This window comes from Colletotrichum truncatum (genome assembly GCF_014235925.2).
Source record: "Colletotrichum truncatum strain CMES1059 chromosome Unknown Contig_0006, whole genome shotgun sequence".
Lineage (NCBI taxonomy): Eukaryota > Fungi > Ascomycota > Sordariomycetes > Glomerellales > Glomerellaceae > Colletotrichum > Colletotrichum truncatum.
Window position 1 is genome coordinate 1,657,694 of NW_027222403.1, and position 19,872 is coordinate 1,677,565.

General features: G+C 52.1%; 7 protein-coding genes across 7 annotated transcripts; 3 read left to right on the top strand and 4 right to left on the bottom strand.

Annotated features, from left to right (window-relative positions):
• Positions 1–504: 504 nt before the first annotated feature.
• CTRU02_209733 (mannosylphosphorylation protein) lies at positions 505–1,476 on the bottom strand (the record flags this gene model as incomplete). Its single annotated transcript, XM_036720546.1, has 3 exons — positions 505–556; positions 615–1,217; positions 1,313–1,476. The coding sequence occupies 3 exons, from the start codon at positions 1,474–1,476 to the stop codon at positions 505–507; spliced, it is 819 nt and encodes a 272-aa protein (XP_036587386.1).
• A 2,311-nt stretch (positions 1,477–3,787) lies between these two features.
• On the top strand, positions 3,788–4,336 carry CTRU02_209734 (NUDIX domain-containing protein; the record flags this gene model as incomplete). Its single annotated transcript, XM_036720548.1, has 1 exon — positions 3,788–4,336. The coding sequence occupies one exon, from the start codon at positions 3,788–3,790 to the stop codon at positions 4,334–4,336; it is 549 nt and encodes a 182-aa protein (XP_036587388.1).
• A 642-nt stretch (positions 4,337–4,978) lies between these two features.
• Positions 4,979–6,194, top strand: CTRU02_209735 (ER lumen protein retaining receptor; the record flags this gene model as incomplete). The annotated part of the gene is made up of 4 exons (XM_036720549.1): positions 4,979–4,993; positions 5,051–5,135; positions 5,189–5,457; positions 5,517–6,194. 4 exons carry the CDS (start codon positions 4,979–4,981, stop codon positions 6,192–6,194), a joined length of 1,047 nt encoding a protein of 348 aa, XP_036587389.1.
• Positions 6,195–7,007: 813 nt separating this feature from the next.
• Positions 7,008–8,199, bottom strand: CTRU02_209736 (uncharacterized protein; the record flags this gene model as incomplete). Its single annotated transcript, XM_070205329.1, has 2 exons — positions 7,008–7,619; positions 7,732–8,199. 2 exons carry the CDS (start codon positions 8,197–8,199, stop codon positions 7,008–7,010), a joined length of 1,080 nt encoding a protein of 359 aa, XP_070060977.1.
• A 4,960-nt stretch (positions 8,200–13,159) lies between these two features.
• Positions 13,160–13,861, bottom strand: CTRU02_209737 (uncharacterized protein; the record flags this gene model as incomplete). Its single annotated transcript, XM_036720551.1, has 1 exon — positions 13,160–13,861. One exon carries the CDS (start codon positions 13,859–13,861, stop codon positions 13,160–13,162), a length of 702 nt encoding a protein of 233 aa, XP_036587391.1.
• A 617-nt stretch (positions 13,862–14,478) lies between these two features.
• On the bottom strand, positions 14,479–15,341 carry CTRU02_209738 (GTP:AMP phosphotransferase, mitochondrial; the record flags this gene model as incomplete). The annotated part of the gene is made up of 2 exons (XM_036720552.1): positions 14,479–15,128; positions 15,185–15,341. 2 exons carry the CDS (start codon positions 15,339–15,341, stop codon positions 14,479–14,481), a joined length of 807 nt encoding a protein of 268 aa, XP_036587392.1.
• Positions 15,342–17,562: 2,221 nt separating this feature from the next.
• Positions 17,563–19,296, top strand: CTRU02_209739 (mrs7 family protein; the record flags this gene model as incomplete). Its single annotated transcript, XM_036720553.1, has 2 exons — positions 17,563–17,623; positions 17,720–19,296. The coding sequence occupies 2 exons, from the start codon at positions 17,563–17,565 to the stop codon at positions 19,294–19,296; spliced, it is 1,638 nt and encodes a 545-aa protein (XP_036587393.1).
• Positions 19,297–19,872: the final 576 nt, after the last annotated feature.

The following is a 19,872-nucleotide window of genomic DNA, read 5'->3' on the forward strand; positions in this document are numbered from 1 at the left end:
GGCTATGAACTATTAGACCTAAAATCGTAGTCATCCCAAGCAAAGTGATGTAGTCCTTAGTAGTGAGTTGGGCCCGGCTTGTGAACCCGGAGACAGGCCGAATCTTTTGAGCCTGCTGGTCGTCATGGCGTAAAAGAGAACGCACAACCCCCCAATATGACAAGGTTTCCATGAGAAGACCAATTCTGCTTCTTTCTTGACGCTGTGAGTCGCTTCTTGCGTATCATACTTTTTTACTTGTTCAGATTCCAACGTCCTGTCAGGGTGGATTTGAGGCCCTGGCTGTGTCACAAGCATGGTCGTTTGTTCGCAGGGTACGTTAATCTATGCATCGTATTTGTTTGCTAGAATCAGACCTCCGGGTATCCCTCAACACCATACGTAAAAATCTTCAAGTTTTTGCCGTAGACCGTAGTCCAGTTTGGTTGCCCGAACCGAACGCCTCAAACCCTCTCATCACAGCTGCAGCTCGTGTAAATCGTACAATGTCAAAATCCCGCCAAATCAGAGTTCCTCATTCGGAATCCACTTCATATCGCTGTCAACAAACGTGTGACTGCAACGCATATTAGTGAACATGGCCTCGGTCTTTGACGAACGAAAGTACCACTTACCCCTTGATGTTCTTTCTGATCAGCACATCCTTTCCATATTCCGCCACAAGCATTTCCTTGTACTTGTATGGAATTTTCGTCTTCACGCCCTCAAATGTCGTCTCAAGCAGCGGATACAGATATGTGTTTCTGAATTCATGCCCATCCTTGCTTGCTAGGACACCCTCGCCCTCGGAATCGTCTTTCACATATCGTACCGCCATGATATCGATAAACAATCCATTCTCCATGTCGATCCATCGCGCATCAACGGTATTTGCACCGTCGTCTTGTCTTCCATTGACGTAGTTTGGGTTCACCTCCAATTGGAAAGAGCGGCCGGCGGGAATCTTGGGATATTTGAAGTACCAGGTCGTCATGTTGTGATAAGCAGCCAGGAAGTTGATGTCATCATTAGAGACTTGGACGGTAGGTTTCGCATCCCAAGGAAGCAGCTGCTTGTTCCACCACCAGCCCAGAAGAGTGCCATGCGCAGGCCAGGTTTGAATGCTCAAGTCACGGAAGGTGGAGAGGTAGGTCTGCACCAGGACTTTGACGGCGTCACTCTGAGCTGTTGAGTTGAGAGCCGCAGAGGCAAAACGAGGGTCGTAGTTGACCGAGAAGCTGCGGGTCAAAGTCAGTATTGCGATTTCCTCAGTCAATCTTATTAACCTTGGGATAGGCCAATCAGTTTGAGGAGCGGAGCTCAATTCCCATACCTCGACTCGTGGAAATACTTGGTGGGCTGATTTTGGTGCTCTTCGCTGCCTGTGCCGGAGGCCGGGTCCGTGGAGATCGGTTCTTGAATCGAGTCTCGGATCGGGGTGGCTTGAGCGACGGCAAGACCAACGCCGATCGTCGACAAAACGCGTTTGAAATGCATCTTTCTGGACCTATTCAATCACTACCACTTTGAATTTCTGAAGGTGGTGTCTGGTGAATAAAAGAGCTGGCAGGGAAGCAGCGTGCTATTTGCTTAGACACAGCAGCCTGCTTATGTTCTCCCCTGTCAGGCTGGGCACAACGTCATCGAAGGTGTTAGAAATGAAGCGCCAGCCTGGTTCTTGTAGTAGGTGTCGGGAGGATAGCAACAAAGATTGAGGGCTTTTACGCAAAAGTACTTCGGTCGATAGCTTTGGTATAGATAACAGGGGGCTATTGTTGTGGCAATCAAGATAACCGACAAACAAACTGGCAAACTTAATGACTGCTAAGAAGGGGGGGATGTTGGGACTTTCTATAATCATACGTCCCTCTCTCATCCGCCGTACAACCAACAAACACAACCACCGAAGCACCCGATATGCGCTCCCGGGTGATGGGGGCCGGGCCAGGGCCCCAGGAGGTCAACAACTACATGAAAGGCTGCGCAGGGCGCTTACACGTACATTGGCCCGGGGAAGGTACGGCCATGGGCCTTGTCTAAAAGTAGCATTGCTAACGGAAATCCTGTGGTGATTTTCAAGCTTAGCCGCCAGATTCGAGCCCCCATTCAGCAAATGTACAAGCATCCTAGCTCTGCCCCCACAGCCGGCGTTGCGACCAACAGCAGCGTTTTGTGGTGGGCCAGCGTCCGCCCCCGCTATGAGAGGGGAAGTCGTCGGCTGGGCCGCGTCATATCATATCCGCACTGCTAGCACACCTCTAGCACTGCCGTTGGTCCCGCTGTAAAGATGCCGCGGGCGGCGGCGTTAACCCCCTGTCGCAGTGTCTTACTACGCCTTACAGTGAAAACTTCCTTAGCTTGCGCCGCCCACATCCCGAGAAGCCGTGGTATTTGTTAGCATGCTGACGACGTCTCGTTTTTTTTTTTTCCGCTACGCTGCGCACGGCGATGCTCAGTAGGATTTGGGACCTAAAACGAGTTACATTGTCATGCCCATTCCGGACTTCAAGACGAATTAGGGCGAGGCTTTAGATCATCTAAATGGGGATGTTATTACTGTATGTGATAGTAGAGTTCCGTGTGTCCCGCATTCACGGGGGATGTGACGGCACGATCTCTAGGAGGAGTCTTTAAATGCCGTCTTGTGGATACACAAGAGCTTAACTGCTGCAGCTCAGCAAACTCCGGCAAACGGCATTTACAGCCAGCTCTTCATTGGCCGGTCTAGTTCACAGCGGGAAACCCTCAAAACTTTGACGGTAATAATGTCTGGATTACGTTTTACGAGCCGTCGCACATGCTTGGGTAATGCTTAGTTTTTGTCTGGTGCTACAGCAAACTCAATATCCGCTATGCCAGCCCGTATGGATGTATATCTTCTCCAGAAGATTTGATAAAGTTCGCCGGAGCTACTAATTTTCAACCTCATGAACGATCTAAACCATGTCTTGCGATAAAGTTCTAGTCTCCACAAGATTCACTCAGGAACGACATCCCGTTCAAATTTCATGCTTCTTTGGGGGTAACAACGGTTCAGCTCTGGTGACAGGCTTTCCATATGTTTCCTGCTTTTCTGTCCAAGGATTTCTCTGAGACCTTTGAGTCTTTACATCAGCAAGTGTTGCTCGCCTAACTCGATAGTAGATGATGAAGCAGCTGTAAAGGATGATGCCATTTGATGGAAACCGGCCTGGAACTTAGGATATAAATCCGAGGGACTAAAAAACGGGTCGAACTAATGCTACCCAATTTCTAGCTGTCTAGCTGTGCGTTGTCTACAGATAGAAGGAGGCACTTTATACGGGCATTAACTCTGATGCGGGAAGCATGCAAGAACTCGCTGATAGTATCCTTGATTTAGCGAGCAGTCCCAGGAAATAAAACCAGCACCCTGAACAATGTACTGGCACCAGTCTGCAGATTACTGACAGCGTTGCACGCATGTAACCCCAGGCTTGCATAGATATGCCATGGCAGTGCGCGACCACAACAGGCGGCAGTTAGCAGGACCCTATCTGTACCTACGAAGCTTTTGATCAGACTGCGTGCCGCCTGTTTCTAATCCAACTAGTTTCTGCCGCTAGCGCCTGTCTTGCGCGGCAACCGGGAGCGACGGCAGGGCCAAACGGGCTATCGCTCCCTAGGCCATCCGCCGTTTTGGGGCCAGCACGGGACAAAGCAAGGGGACCCCACCAGCAGGAAGCTGAGCTGGCGATGTCAACACTGCCAATGCAATACAACTCCAACCTACTACATTAACTTTACTGATAAGTTCTTCACGCTAGGCAGGCGTCCCAGGCTCTCGGTAATGGCAGCTTCCACCTTCGTCACCAGTCAGTACGCCTCGGATGTTTTCGTGGAGAGTTGTGGTGCCATCGTCTTCGACTTGTCAGCAGAGCCGCTTAAAGTCTGCCTGCTCCATTATCTCGCCTACAACGAATGGCTCCTTGCGAAGGGAAGACGCAACTGCGGCGAGTCAAGACACGAGGCTGCACTAAGAGAAGTGTTGGAGGAGACAGGCTTCCAGTGTAGGCTGCTGCCTGTCGACATGTCCACGAGGGCGCCGGCACCAGATGACGACGCGAACGCTCCAGATACAGCAGCTACGCGTCAGGGAATTCGAGAACCGTTCATGTTGACCCTGCGAAACATTGATGGAGGAGCAGGTGTGAAACTGATATGGTGGTATGTTGCAGCCGTGGAGAATAGCCACGCAATGGGGAAAATGGCAGGAGAAACACAATTTGATGCAAAATTCTTCAGCTGCGACGAAGCTATCGAGAAGCTGACATTTGAGAATGACCGCGACATTCTCCGGAAAGCTATCGTCTTGGTGAAGCAGACACTCTCTCGATAAATAACTCAATGAATGGCATGTCCCGCGTGAGCACGTATTCCTCAAAATGGCATGGTCTTCACAATCCACGCAGCAAGGAACCCACACAAGGTACCTTCTTCAATGGCGCTATCGACCCCACAGGCGGGGTTACATAAGCGACCCTGCTGTTCTGGGCCAATCAGAGAACTGACAGGCCAGCATAACGTGGCTGGGGGGCCAGGCTGTCGTCACCTTCCCTAGCACGGATAAGGCTCAGGCTCGAGCTGATAAGGCCAGCAGGGCAGCTCCAACTGAGGGCGACTCAGCGCATAGCTGAATCTCTCCGCTGGGGAACTTGGATACTCGTCTCGTTAGAGCCGACCTGACGCAAGCTTCACCTCCACATCCCACTCTCGATATACCATAGCTTCATCACCAGTATTGGCTTCGTCAGGACCCCTTGACTAAGCTTTCTTCATCCTCTAAACGAGCAAGAATTCGTTTAATCGATACCTCTTTCTCCTTGGGCAGCTCGCCGTTCCGTGTGATGTGAAACGGAGCCGGCGCTTTCCCTCCCGTTCCGTCCTTGTTTGTTTGTGTCGCAACCGCAGCACCCGACTTCCTATCACCCTCATTTGACACATCGCAGTCTAGTGGAAGCTCGATTTTCCATTCAGCACCATGACCGCGTGGAACGTGAGTAGCCGACGATGAGGGGCAAGCACTGGACCGCGTACGCTAACCGCCGGGCAGGTGTTCCGATACCTGGGAGATATCTCCCACCTCCTGTCAAAATGTATCCTTATGCTAGCGATACATCGCAACAGAAGCGCCGAAGGTACGTCTTTCTAGCTCGAGAAGAATGTCACAGCACTGACATTGCATGCGCAGGTGTATCCCTCATCACCCAGGGTTTATACGCTGTCGTCTTTTGCACGCGATACCTTGACATATTCTCGGAGCAAATCGCATGGAACTTCCTTTTCAAGCTGTTTTACATAACAACGTCCTTCTATATCATCGGCATCATGCAATGGGTCTACCCTCGATCAAGGGAGCGTGAGATTGCCTGGAAGGTCGGTGCCGGTGCCTTTGGTGGCTCTCTTCTCATCTCGCCCTTCGCCATGCTCATTCTAGAAAACTTCTGGACCTTTAGAGTAGTAAGTAGTCTATACCCAGCCCATGCGACGCCGGGCACCAGCTAACAATGTCCCGAAAGTGGCTCTGGGATTTCTCACAGATTCTCGAGTCCGTCTGCGTCCTTCCTCAACTCCTTCTCCTTCGCCAGACGACCGTCCCCACCGTCATCGATTCCTTTTACCTTGCCACCCTTGGCTCCTACCGTGCGCTCTACCTTATCGGCTGGATTACCCGCGAGCTTGACATTAATGACAAAGCTCCGAACCCGGTGTCGGTCATCTTCGGCATTATTCAGACCGCTCTCTACGTCGACTTTGCTTGGGTTTACTACACACGCCAACGCGTTAAGCTCCGCAGTGGCGGCATTGTCGACGCGGATGACATGCGCCGTGGTTGGCTGCTCAACCGCATCTTCGGCAAGCGTGTCGACGTGCACTCGGACGACGAGGAGAGCGCGCCGGCCCTCGGAAATGGTGACAGCAACGGCCGCCGTGGCGGAAGACCTAAGTGGGGAGCCCGCGGCATCTCCGTTAGCGCGGACGAAGGTGTCCTTGACACTGACAGGGACAACCAGCGACAAGCCGAGGATCTTGACGGTGTTGTTGACCCCGATGCTAAGATGCAGGACCCTGATGAGCTCGCTCGCGTATTGGATGACGATGACGATGACGACATCAACCAGGCCTCCGGCAGCAAGGGCCATGCCAACAGCGCGCCCAGCGGCATCCAGAACGGCCAGGAATGGCGTGACAGCTAGATATTGACCGCCGACATGATTAGGCATGGGTCATGATGGCATTGGGTTGGACAATGGCCCTCTCTGCCACCTCCGATGCGGTGGTAGAACACGATTAGCTATGAACGGATACAAGAGAATATATGCAAGATACGTCTTGCCAGCGACACACGGTTTGACGAATGGTAGTGGAGATCGAATGGAACGATTTTCCAGAGCGACGTTTGGATATGGGTTCTCTTATTTATCAAGGGTATAGGCTTGTTGTTGTAAGTTATGAGAATCAATACAGCCACATTTCATGTACATCCGGTCTTCTGGACCGGTGACTCCAAGTTCCTGCAGCACTGATGTGCTGCGCCTGTTGCTGCGAAGCGCCGTTTTGCTGTATATACGGCGAACCCTACATGATACTCCACTGTCTTCTGTTTAGACAAGACCCGGACCTTGCGCCGATATGCCGAAAGGATCCTCCTCACCCCATTTGAAATAGTCATCATAAACATCTGCAGCCGGGCCTATACATGCTGCAGCTGGTTTGCAACCGCTCACTCGGGCGGATGTTGAAGGCTCCTCCTTCACCATGCCAATCAAGGTGCAGTGCAATGTTGCGGCAGTCCCGTTCCAGCACAACGCTTCGCCGCCCATGTTATCGTGCCGTGAGCCAAGGGGGAGGGAAGGGAAAAAAGGAAGAAGAAGAAGAAAAAAAAAAAAAAAAAAGAGAAAACCCCCTTCCGTCCGAGACGCCAAAAACACAAGAAGGATGCCTCGCCTCGCAAACTCCCATAAACGAACAGTAGGGGCTGATTGTTCCTCCTCCCCTCCCAAACCCAATTAACCAGAGGTGGTCGCATTCGTTCCATTAGCGCCGAAATCAACGTTACCCCCAAAAGCAAGCGTCTGCTCTATGCCGTTCATCCCAGCCCAATCCCCCGTGAGAACGGCTGAATCGACTTCGAATCCGCCCGCGGCGGCGGTGTCGTTTATCCCCGTCGCATTCTTCAAATGACAAAACTGGCCTCTGCCTTTGATCAACGCGACACCCACACAGATTCCGCCGCCGACGTAGACGTCATCGCCGACGGCATCGCTGTAGCCCTGATTGTACTGCGCGCAGAGCGTAATGCAGGTCAACATGTCCGGGACGGTCATGACGAGGATGTCGCGTAGCCCGGGATTCAGGCCCTGGCGCTGCGGCCAGTAAGTGTTGCACATCACGTCAAAGGACATGACCTGGTCGTTGTTGAAGCGGATCGGGGAGCCAGAGGCGTCGTAGGGCGTCACCGTAGTGTTGCTTGCTGTCCAGGAGTCATGGTACAGCGGGCAGTACGGGTTAATCGGAGCCGGGGAAGGGACGCCGAGGATTTGCGTAACTGTCGTCGGGTCGCCGGAGTCTACTACCGAATATGTCGTATTGTGGCTACTCGCGTCAGCCAGGGCTGCTGGCTGCGGATTGGAGAGACGTACGGAGCGGCTTCGAGCGGGAGGGAGGGCAGAGAGAGAGAGGGTGGATAGAAAAAGAGAGAGAGAGAAAAGCTAGAAGATATCGTGGTCAGACGTACCGGTTAGCCAGCCCCAGCCCCAGACCGACGGCGATGGCGACGCCGACAATCACAACGCCCAGAGCGACCGCGGCCCAGAACCGGAACACGGTCAGGCCAAGGATGGTTTTTCGCGACTTTCCGTCAACCTGTCCCGCGCCATCGACCCTCCGGATCCAGCCTTTCAGGCCGCCCTGCTGTTCGAGGTCAGGTGCCGCTACCGCCGCCCCGGCTGGGGCATGTCGTGAGACAGCAGGGGCTGGCCGCTCCGTGCCGATTGTTATCGCATCCGGATATGGCGGTGACGCATCGGGGACATCTCGGAGATGGGCTGATTGAGGATATGAGTGGTCAACGTGCTGTATCCTTGGGGCCTCGGGTTGTGATGTTGTTATTTCTTCTGTCGGCGAAGTAGGGTCGACAGTGACGGTTCCGGGTTGCCGCCGTTCGTGGGCCGGGATAATGAATTTGTGCTTCTCTTCCATGTTGGGAGCTATCGCAGGCCCGCCCCGCGGCGGGCGATCGAAAAAAGGTGTTTGATTGTTCCTGGACTCGCTTCGTTTCTCGTCTTGAACCCTTTTCTCCTTTGTTGTCTCGTCCCGCCTAGTCACAGCATGCAGGACCCCGGCGTAGGATTTGACGAAACAACGGGCCGCAGCTGCAGCCTCCCTCTCCCTTTTTGTGATGGGATGGATATGGTAGGGTATAGAAGAGGGGAGCAAGCTACCCAAAGGTAAAAATAAAATAAAAATAAAAAATACTGAGGGCAGTCCTGGAAAGGACGAAGGGTGGGAAATGGGAACAGGGCAGTCCGAGGGGCTAGGAGGAACGGCAGTCATGCGTGGGTAACAGCCGGTTCCCTGAGGCAATGAACCTGAGAAAGGGGATGCAACGTGGAGACAAGGAGACACAGCGGTGCTGCTCTCGGTCGGTTTACCGTGCCTGTTGGAAGCCCACAGCAGTCGTGCCTCTGGGATGGTTTAGACGGTCCACTCGGGACCCTTCCCTACTTTTCGTCTGATAATGGGGAGAGGAACAAGCCGAATAGGCAACTGGTTTTTTTTCCCATTGGGAGGGTTAAAAGCTGGGATAAATGCCTCCGGCGCTCATCCGGGCAGGGGGGGCGATATGGGCGATTGCTCACTTGAGCTTGTTCTGTACTTAGAAAGGTGATTTAAGATGTGGCTGTAGCCGACATGGTGGTGGGGCCAGTGTCATGGATGATGCCCACGCAAAGGAAAGGGAAAAAAAAAAAAAAAAAAAAGGCGTCCTGAACCTTGGATGGTTGCGTAAAGATCCAAATTTAACCCAAGGAAAACCAGGGGTTGTGTGTGTGTGTGTGGACGTACGTATAGTGTAGGTGCGCACTTGTACTGTGGGTGTAATGTGTTTTGTGTGCTGTATGGTTATCCGTCACGGCAGCTCTTCGGTCGATTGACAAGACAAGATTTCATGCATGGGACGCATAGCAGGAAAAAGCAAGTGCTAGCACTTGGTCCCGCGCTGGGCTCTGGCCTTGTCTTGCTCTGGTCCTTTTCGGCATTTGGAACCGACTCATGCAGGGATTACGATAACAAATGGGACCCCATCGGCTGCAATCGATCATCCTCCCGCTTTGCGTGAAAAGGGGAGTTCATCCGGGCTCCCATTCGGGGGAAATGTGGAGGCACCTCTCCACGCGACGGTCCGCTGAGCTGTTGGGATTTCATGGGGGCTGGAGGCGTACCATTGCTTCTCCGGGGAGAGAGAGGCTTGTCATCGTGGACGGATATCGGGGGTAAGTTGCTTTTGAGATGAGGAACTGCTTCAATAAAAGCTCCTGGGATCTATCACGCCGAGACTCGATCAACCGTCGCTCCGTGGATTCTCTGAGTCTCAAGCAAGGGAAACGAGAAAAAAGAATGACGGCCGACAACGCAAAGTCACGCGGGGAATCTGTCGGCCAAAATCCGGCGCACAAAATCCGCGGGATGTAACGGAATGGCCTGTCATCTCGGAGTCATTGTGGACTTTGAATGTTGGTAGGGCCGACGTCTCTCCACGGAAAGCGGATTCACTCGCCGGTCAAGGGACGCTCCTCGGTTTCGGTATGGATTATTGAGTAAGATGTATGCTCTTGTTCGCCAATTCCTCGCCGACCATTCGCGAAATGGACCCGAGCACAGAGATAGGATTTGAATCACGTGCTGTGCTGCTGGGAGACGTTCGAGGTGGCCAGTAGTGACGGCGATTATCTTCCCATGAGGTAAATTTGACTACCGCTCTAGTGGGAGGCGCTAACTCAAAACAACATGCCGGCCTGCAAAACGATTTGGAGAATGTAGGGGAGGTGCCCGTTTCAATGATCACCACGCCTGCGCAACGCTCCGAACGCCACAGACGGGGAAACCATCGGCATTTGGAGAAGCTAGCTCCAAAGATGTGACACTCTTACAATGACAAGCGTCAGCCTGACGTTCAGTCATCCCTGGCCACTGCTGGTCTTATCACATGCTTCAGACCCGGTTCCAGACCTTTTCCAGTCTAAGACGGGTTTGTAGAAGAAACCTACGCAAAGAGCGTTGGGTGAAGTCTTGCTACATCCTTTGTTTTTCTTTTCTGCTATGATATTTGCCTCTTCTTCTGTGCTCTTCTTGCTCTTTACCAGTGAGAAGTTATGACTGCCCAATGGAAATCAATCAGTTCTACAGGCCCTTTCACGGGAACAGCCAAAGAGATCATCGGCGAATTACTCGCTATACATGGCGTAACAGCCGACAGTCACGTAGCTTCTTACGCCTGTCCCAAAATACAAAAACCTCGCTTATGGTAAAACTTTGGCTTTTGAGTCAGAAAAGAGGGGTTTCAACCCCTACGTGCTGACGATCAACTTTAAAACCTCTATTGTCTTCGTGACATAGTGGGTCAGTAATCTCTTCACAGCTTACTCCCTTGACGATACGAGGCCCGCCGGTAAACTGGTTACAGTAAAGAAATCAAACTTAGAAATAAATATACCAACATTTGAAGGGACCTCTACTGGCGCTTAACAGGCGCGAAGTTGCCGGAGAAACTATGCCAGATAAGATCTGCAGTGTCTACTTTTTGACCTGGCGAGCTCAACCAACCAGCCGTGACTACCTAATGTTTGGGTAAACGAGAGTAATGTAGAATGCCCCCAGCAACGGCAGGGCTTAAGTATAGGCTCCTGGGTTTGCGGCTGAGAAGAGCATGGTATATTAGTCCTTTACAAGACGCCACAAAAGTCACAAAGCTCACCTTGGTTGTTTTCTTTGCTTCATTCAACGCTTTCATCATTCTGGACAACTATACTGCGCTCATGTGTCGTAAACTTGATAATCATTATTAAGCCAGCTTCCCCTCTCAGGCAAAAACTGGTTGCTTATTGGTGCCACGGACATCTACTTTCTGTCAAGAACTCTCAACTGGCGTATATGTTGGTATACAGGCAAGTCATTGCTGAGGTATAAGTGGTAAGATTCCGAGTCAGAGCGATACCCGCAACACCCAACGTGCCATGCCACCAGCGGAAAATCGCATTACGGTTAATTCTAGTAATCGGCATAGGCCAGAGAGAATCAGAGAGCCATGTTGCCGGAATTTCCAATCATTCCCCAGCCCATCGATGCCGGGGAAGTGTAATCTTTAGCAATTCTACCGCCGCAAATCCCCAAGGGTAAAGCTAGAGCTGCGGGCAGATGAGTAATGACCCGATACCTTGATGTAGCTCAAGCTGCCCATGAACAAGGAACCCGCCTGCCTTCAGTTCAACTTCTGATGTTTTGGATTTTCAAGACATGGGCATTTTCAAATATCAACCTATTCTCTTGGTCTTGTTAGGATTGTGTAGAGGCAGGGCAAGTTACGGATTAGCAGTTGACCATGCAGGTGGCTTCTTTTCCCCTTGCTTGGGGCTTACGAATCATTGTTTGAAAGTCGCAATGAGGAAATTTCTACTGTTCAGAAGGAATCGCTAATAGCCTTCCCGCAACTGTGCCGAAGACTACAGTCTCAACGTTCCGGGACGGTTGCGCCCAGAGAGAGTATCTTTTCACATAACGACGCCCATATAAACCAGAAACATGAAAGGGTTAGTAACATAAGAATACACTCGAGAAACTACATCTACAGGCAAACAAACAACTCCATCACAACTCGGTCACTAAGCCTGGGTCATCGTGATTAGTGGCACATACAACTCAATCTAGCTGATTCGCGTCATTGTGTGGGGCCAGGCCTATCTTACCCGTTGAGGCAGGATAACCCGCATGGCGCCGGAATCCTGCGGCACTCACACGAGTCTTCAACCGAATACTCGGAGACCGAGGGGGATGATGGTGGTCAGGGCTTTCTTCGTCTTTGCTTTTTAATTGCGGTCGCATGAATGTTGTTGTGTAGCAGTGGTTTTAGTTGTTTGGATGACAGCAAGGCATCCCGGGCCGTCTGTTGGCTGCTTTCCCCGCGAACCACGTTACATTTCCCCGGACGAAAATACCCGAGGTCCAACGTAGTGCGCGAATCATTCTTGTGCGGTGACGCTGAGCGGCCGGAGCTTTCTTTGACGTACACGCGGTACGACTGCGAAAAAGAACAGGGGAGAAAAAGCAGAAAAACCTCCACTTGGCAATATGTCACACATAATAGAGAAGGTCATAGTGTAGTATATTACTGCTTCAAACTCCATCCTTCTCTTCGGATCTGCCAAAGTGACGCGGGATCAATGACCTGGCAGGGCAACTTAAGATGAGAGATTGCATCTCCGTGAGACATTATAACCCCTCGAACAAACTCTTGCTTGATTTGAAGTTTGGGAAAAGGCGGCTTCGAGACAGCAAGCTGCCATGACTTGACAACAAGAGGACTCAACTGTAGATGCCATGTTCCACGCCAAGTGACCGAGGCATTGTCTCTGTCAACGCGATATATAAACGCACAGGCATGTGCCTTTCCGCCATTCCAAAGCACAAATGTGTGTAGCTTGGGCATACTCTGCACAAGAACCCCGGCTCGGCATAGCAAAGCTTCAATCTGCTTGCGTTTACCCAAGTCGTTCTGTAGGAGCTGTGATGTAAGCGCTAGAGATTGTAGATGCGACCAGTTCCACGTCGAGCGACAGTGTCGAAAGACTTCTTCTGCGTCGACCATAAAGGAGATGGCAAGGTATTGTAGGTTGAGACTTTTAGATGCAAAAATTGCACCAAGGCCATTGCTAGGATCAACTAGGTTGTACGAGAATATACGGGCTGGCCGCTTTGGAAAAGGATCATAAAATTTATAATCGTCTTCAAATACCGTTAATCTCTTGAGAGTATCGGGAAGATAATCTCGTATGGCAAACCCAAGAGCTATTCCTAATATTAGCGGTCGATGAAGAAAAGGATGCAAAGCGTGATTGATATCACAAGCTTTGGCGCGCACCTCGATTATGAAATTCTCTGCCCCCAGTTACGTATGGCGCCCACGGCTCAAGGAGATATGCTCTAGACCGTGAAGTTTGCGAAGTAACAGGCTCAGTCCCCATGGAGAAATACAACGCCGAAGTTGTCGACGGATGATGAGGCAAGTGACCGCTTCAACTCGAGGCAACATTTCGCGGAACACTAGATCGATAGGCCGGAAGATACGTTGCGCAGCCGACCTTGGAGGAGCTTTGACTTGTCGGCCATGCACCCAGCCATGCTGCAGGTCATGGTGCGGAGTCACAGCTCTCAATGCATCCGGTATTGGGTCTCCATCATCTTCGACATCGTCGGTGGACAAATAGAAATTCTTGAACCAGTGTTTGCGGTCGCTGGGAGAGTACACATTGATCTCCAATGCCAAGTGAGCGGCTGGTTTCCAAGTACTCAAGATAGAAAAAAGTTTCCATATTCCATCGCTGACGACAGAGCGGATCTTTGCTGGCGGTGAACGCCGTTTTGAACAACACCTAGGCGTGTAGCGTGGTAATTCAACGTTGAGACAGATGTGGTGGATAAGCTCTCTTTTTCGTGGCGGAACAAAATATTCAAAGTCGTTGAGGCAAGACACTCTCAGCTTTACCTTATAGAAATTGGCCTTCTCCAACACATACTGCCATTCTCTGCATACGGATGCAAGCGAAGCCCAGCCAGGGTATTTCTGGTATGCGATTGCTGACAAGATCATAAGGCGAATCTCTGCAGGGACAGATGTCCATTTTAAGGCTCGTAGCCTCGCTTGCCCGCGGGTCACCACCATTCTGGGGGTTTTAAAAGGAAAATAGTAGGCAGTAGATGTAAGAACCAAGGAAGTTGAACAGGGTCTTGGATAGCGAAAGGGCTATTCTTTTGTGCTCGTGCAAGCTTTTAGTAGGAAAATTCAAATACCGACCAACTCATCTGGGACCTTGATGACTTTTCTTTTTCATAGTCGTCGGTTAACCCAATTAGCCTTGATATATAGAGTTAGGTTTGAGCATTCCAAGGGGCTGTCAAGTCCAATATAAAATAAAAGACACACTACGAATGTCAACTAGGCGTTCTCAGAAATTTGCCAATATGTTTTTCATATATAAATGCGCGGACGCTGAACCTGAACGAAATAGTACATTGGTAACAATACGTATAGTAACAACCATTTATGTTTGCACCAAACCACAGATATATCTCTGCGTGTCATGGGATCGTGTCCCATCCTCCCGACCTGCCCGTTTATAGCCATGGGGTCTTTGATGGCTAACCCGAGGTATCTTAACCACGATGTAACTCCTCTAGATATAACAAAGACGAAGGAATATTCAAATATCAATGAACGAAACGCCGCTCGAACTCGTCAAAGAGCAAGGGGCTGATGTCATCACTGCTCATGCCCTCGACCTCCCAGAGGACGCCCTTCTTGGCGTAGTGCTCAAGCAGGGGCTCGCTGGTTTCCTGGAACTTGCGGAAGCGCTCCTTGTAGACGGCCTCGGTGTCATCCGGGCGCTGGGTAAGTGGTTCCCCGGTGACATCGTCCTTGCCGGGGACCTGGGGGGCGTTAAAAGTGGTATTGTACACACGGCCGGAGGGCTCGTGAACCCAGCGGCCAGAGATGCGCTCCATAATGACATGGAAAGGCGTCTTGAGGGAGACGACGAGATTGATGGGGATGAGCTTGTCGCAGGTCGCGGCCTGGACAGCCGTGCGAGGGAAGCCGTCGAGGATGAAAGAAGCGGAAGGGTCTTCGGAGGCTTCAGGCGGGGCGTGGCTATCGAGCGCACCGGAGGCGGTAACGAAGTCGTCCAAGTGCTCCTCGTAGAAGGAGTCGACGGTTGCGGCGGATGAGGCAAGCGTCATGACCTGTGGGCGGCCACGGTTAAGCAGCCAGCCGTTCTTGTACATCTCATTAGAGATCAGGCGCATAATCAAGTCGTCTGCAACCAAACCGCCGGACTTCATGGTCTTCTCGACCTTGATGCCTATGGTGAAGACCGGTTAGCATATATTGTTGCGCGCGGCATGTGACGAGACTCACCGAGAGGGGTTCGGAGCTTGACATTGTTGCGGAGAAGGTCTCCCGTGCTGATGGACTGCAGCTGGGGGAAACGTTGAAGAAGTCGTTCAGACTGCGTTCCTTTGCCAACACCGGGGGCACCGACGAGAATGACGCGGGCGGCCCTGTGGAGTCTCATAGTAAAGACGAATCTATTCAAAATCGTCGCAAACGGTCGATTGGGTGCCTCGGATGTTTTTAATTTGGAGGAGGGGGAGGGGAAGAGGAAACAAGAGTCTAGTTCAACAAAAGTAGCTTCGAAATTGAATGGCGGAATTTGCTCTGGCCCCGGGACGTGCGGGGGAAGAGGGATGAGTCGGAATCGCGAGACCCTAACGGGATCGTGGTCGGGAGAGATTTAGGAGAAGTCCATGATCTTTACGAGAAGTCGGATTGGAGATATTTGGACTACTTGGGGGGGAGAGAAAATAGACGGAGAGGGAGAGGAACGGATGGGAAGCGTGAAGGTGGTGGTGGTGCAGGAATGCCGAGCAGGGCGGGTGGAGAAGAATGAGCGGACGCAGAACCGCGGCGGTGGGATGCATCAGTGCAGGGGGGAAGCGATGGAGATTGGCGCGCACCTCAGACGGGGATGCTTTGAAATCGGGCCACTCTCGGATGGGCGTTGAGCGGTGCGTCCAAGACATCCATCTCTCTTTTGGCTGTGGGACTTGACCTGTCTGTACTATCCGTATGTGGCCGGCCGACAGTCGGCGGGAGTTGGACGAAGCGCTTTGGCAGCCGTTAGGTGCTGGGGTTTACTGGCCCATTTCACTAAAAGTCCACTATTTGTAGTGTACGTCTGCCCACTGCCTGTACTTTCAGCAGTTAGCTATCCACAGACGGGCTTTCGGGGGTGGATCGGAGATACCTCCTGAATAGCCTGTGTTGGACCCTTCCTCGCCCTTTCCCAAATGTCTTGGTTGCTTCGTTCCCTTTTGGAGGTCCGCGGCCACAAGCTCTAAAGTCCGGGGTACGCTAGCACACCATAGGCGGACAAGCACACAGTGTGTCATCATTATCGATCATCTTACCTCTGTAAGGATACCTCAGATAGCGCACGGAGGTAACAGTGGTGCACGTACCCCTGGCGACGCAGTCGCCAATCAAACTTCCCGGGCCCTGCCAGCTGGCGCGCCAGTGATTACTACAGTCCTATCTCATCCGTACTTCCCACCAAAAAGTTGTGAGCGGAGTTCGAAAAATTTAGGGAGCATTTGTTGAGGCGTCCGCCAGAACAGTAATCGTCATTGTCTGCACATAACATTCCGACTGCGCACTAATTCAAATTAAACCCTCTAGTCGTCTAGCCACGAGCATTGGATGAATGCCGTCTTTGTGAGACTGGTTAGATGGGCTGAGAGGCTTACAGTTAATAAAGATTGACCTTGCCCCTCATCCTCCATACTCCGGACGCCTGGGCAAAAAATCACAAAAAACCATGAAGCCATGATGACCACCTCAATTGATGTCAAGAAGATGCCAAGTTTGCGTCCAAACCTGGCACTCTTGCACTGAGAACCAGTGGCCGATACCACCGATCAGCCCTCCAACGTAGCGCCATCCGAAAAAGCCCACGTCAGTCTCGACAAAGTCAGGTTCGATCCAGGCAGATGGCAGAATACCCTCCCTCCACGGTGGTGTCGCAGCGTCCGGTTGGTAGCTTATCCTGCCCCCAATCACCGACATGGGGCCAAAAAGCGCCAATTCGCACAGCCCAGCGATCCAAAGGGACACTTCTTCGCCCAAAGACAAGCTGCCAGCTAAGGCCAGGATGACCCCACCGATCTACAGGAGGACCGCGGCCGTCTTCTGCCATCCATGTGGCGATAGAACAGGCGAGCCAATAACCTTTCTGAATTTTTCAAAACAGTGGGAATGTCCAGGCTCGCCCCGGCGAAGTCCAGGTACTACGTACTTCCATACGGATACGTACCGGAATCTGGAGCCTTCCCTCACTGTTTCGTCCGTGCTTGCGTGCTTTCACCATGACACGCTGCAAGCGAACCCCGAGAGCGAGAGGAGAGAGGCAAACCCCGTGATCTAGCACGTGCAGCACCCGGTCCCTGGTAACCCCCGGGAATGGATGGTTTCGGAAGCCAGGGACAAGTCGTGGTAGCACCCCATTTGATGCGATCGGTTTGCCCTCCATCCAGAATTCTTGAGTTGTTTCGTATCGCATTACATCTTTCCGTCCTCTTCTTCATCACTGTTTTTTAGTTTGTAGTATACTGCTTACTCACATCACATCGCCCATGCGACCTGCTCTACGGTAGCTTGTTGATTATTCCACTACAATTTTGCCTAAACATATTCGGTGTACCTACCTCGCCCTCCATTTGCCTCCAACCTGCTGCAGAATGAGCGCCTCAGCAAGTGTCGCTCGTCGGGCGGTGATTGCGAACCCTTTTCTGGGCAACGGTAAGCCTGTCTCCTGCATCTGTTCCTCCGCCCTGGATCACCCATCTAGGTGTTCTGTGCTGGGCGACTCTGAACTCCCTCTCTGACTCTTTGCAGCGCGTGCGCTGTCCAGTCTCGGTGTTTCGCCAGCTGTGCTCGGCCGAAACGCAAGACACCTGCCTCGTCGAACAAACGCCCTCGCCCTTCTTATCCCCGTCCGCCATCTGAGTACCGAGCACCACAATCACGGCCAGCCTTCCGGTCCGCCGCCGGGCTTCAATGTTGAAGAGGCTAAGAAGCCTCTTCCCAAGGAGAGCACTTCGGCAGCCAAGACCGAATCCAAGGCGACAAAAGATGCGGCTCAATCTGGATCCAAGGCAGCCTCGGAGAAGTCCGCCACCGACAAGGCCGACTCAGACGCTTCATTGACCGAACTTGCTGCCGCGAAGAATGCTGCTGCAGAGAGCAAAGAAGGCGCAAAGGAGGACAAGAAATTGACCGTTTGGCAAAAGGTCAAGAAGGAGGTTCACCACTACTGGGATGGAACGAAGCTGCTTGCCGCCGAGGTCAAGATCAGTACCCGCCTTGCCTTGAAGATGGCTGCCGGATACGAACTCAGTCGCAGAGAGAACAGACAGCTTCGCCGTACCGTCCAGGATCTCGGTCGCTTGGTGCCATTCTCCGTCTTCGTCATCGTCCCCTTCGCCGAGCTTTTGCTCCCTGTCGCACTGCGATTGTTCCCCAACCTGCTGCCCAGCACGTACGAGGGTCAAAAGTCCAAGGACGCTAAGGCCAACACGCTTAGAGCGACACGCAAGGAGGTCAGCGAATTCCTCCGTTCCAGTCTTAAGGAGACTGGCCTGCCCTTGACTCCGGCAACCACCCAGAGTGAGGCATTTACCACGTTCTTCAGGAAGCTCCGCTCTTCCGGCGAGCAGCCGACTCACGAAGATGTCATCAAGGTCTGCAAGATCTTCAAGGATGACATTACCCTTGACAACCTCTCAAGACCCCAGCTGGTCTCCATGTGCAGATACATGAACTTGAACACGTTTGGTACGGACAACATGCTCCGGTATCAGATCCGCCACAGAATGCGCCAGATCAAGAGAGACGACAGACAGATCAGCTATGAGGGTGTTGACAGCCTGTCAGTGTCCGAGCTGCAGATGGCGTGCGCTAGCCGTGGTATTCGTACGCACAGTGTCTCCCCCGCGAGAATGCGTGAGTACCTTCAGCAGTGGCTCGACTTGAGATTGAAGGACGGTGTTCCTTCGACTCTGTTGGTTCTGAGCAATGCCTACATGTATGGCCAGGTTCCCGCCCACAGCCAGGTTGAGGCGCTTGTTGGTGTCCTCTCTTCCATCCCCGATGAGCTTTTCCATGAGATCTCTCTTGAGGTGCTCACTGCCGAGGGTGCTGCTACCAACAAGCAGCGTCTCGAGGTTCTCAAGGAGCAGCAGGAGCTCATTGAGGAAGAGAACAGTCAGAACGAAGAAAACGCCAGCACTGGTTTCGCTACTCCCCGTGACGTTGATAACATCGATGAGAAGGAGGACAGCAACCAATCTGCTGATGCTCAGGCGGCTAGCTCAAGTCAGGCCCAGGAGGCCAAGGATGCAGAGCAGGAGATGCTGGTGGCGAGGGATCAGAATGCACAGAATGAGAAGAAGGCGGAGAAGAGCGACAAATAGATCGCTCGAAGGTTGTAGACAAGCACATTTTTTCTTTTCTTTGTTAGACTTGTATGGCATAAGGCTGGGTAGCGTGTACTAAAAGAGGGTTCATGACACCCAAGGGAACAGCACAGGTCACTAGAAAGATCCATCTCAGGAAACCAAATAGATTCCACTACTGTACAACGGAGGTCATCGTGTACATGCTACAATATATTCAAACACAAATTTGCTATGAACCATTGTTTGAATTCAACGGTTCCTCCCATCTTCTGCCTAGTTTGCTGGCCAGAGCTTTCACAGCCACCGCTACAGCACTGTCAAGTGGAAAAGCGGCCCCTGGCCTGGCTCCAAGCGCTGGTTAAGAGGTTACACCTGTTTCTGGCGGTGGCTTCGTCATAGCCTTCCGGAACTGGGGGTCTGCGGTGTTGTCCGGCTGCTAGCGAGTTACCTCATCACTTGCCCATTCCACAAGCCATTTGTGGGTACCTGGTCTTCTCCCCGCTATCGCACTGCCCAACCGCAGAAGGCCAGCTCCTGCTACACTAGCTTGCGGCGTCACCTCCATGGTTTGGCGACAGGCAGCTCCTGCCA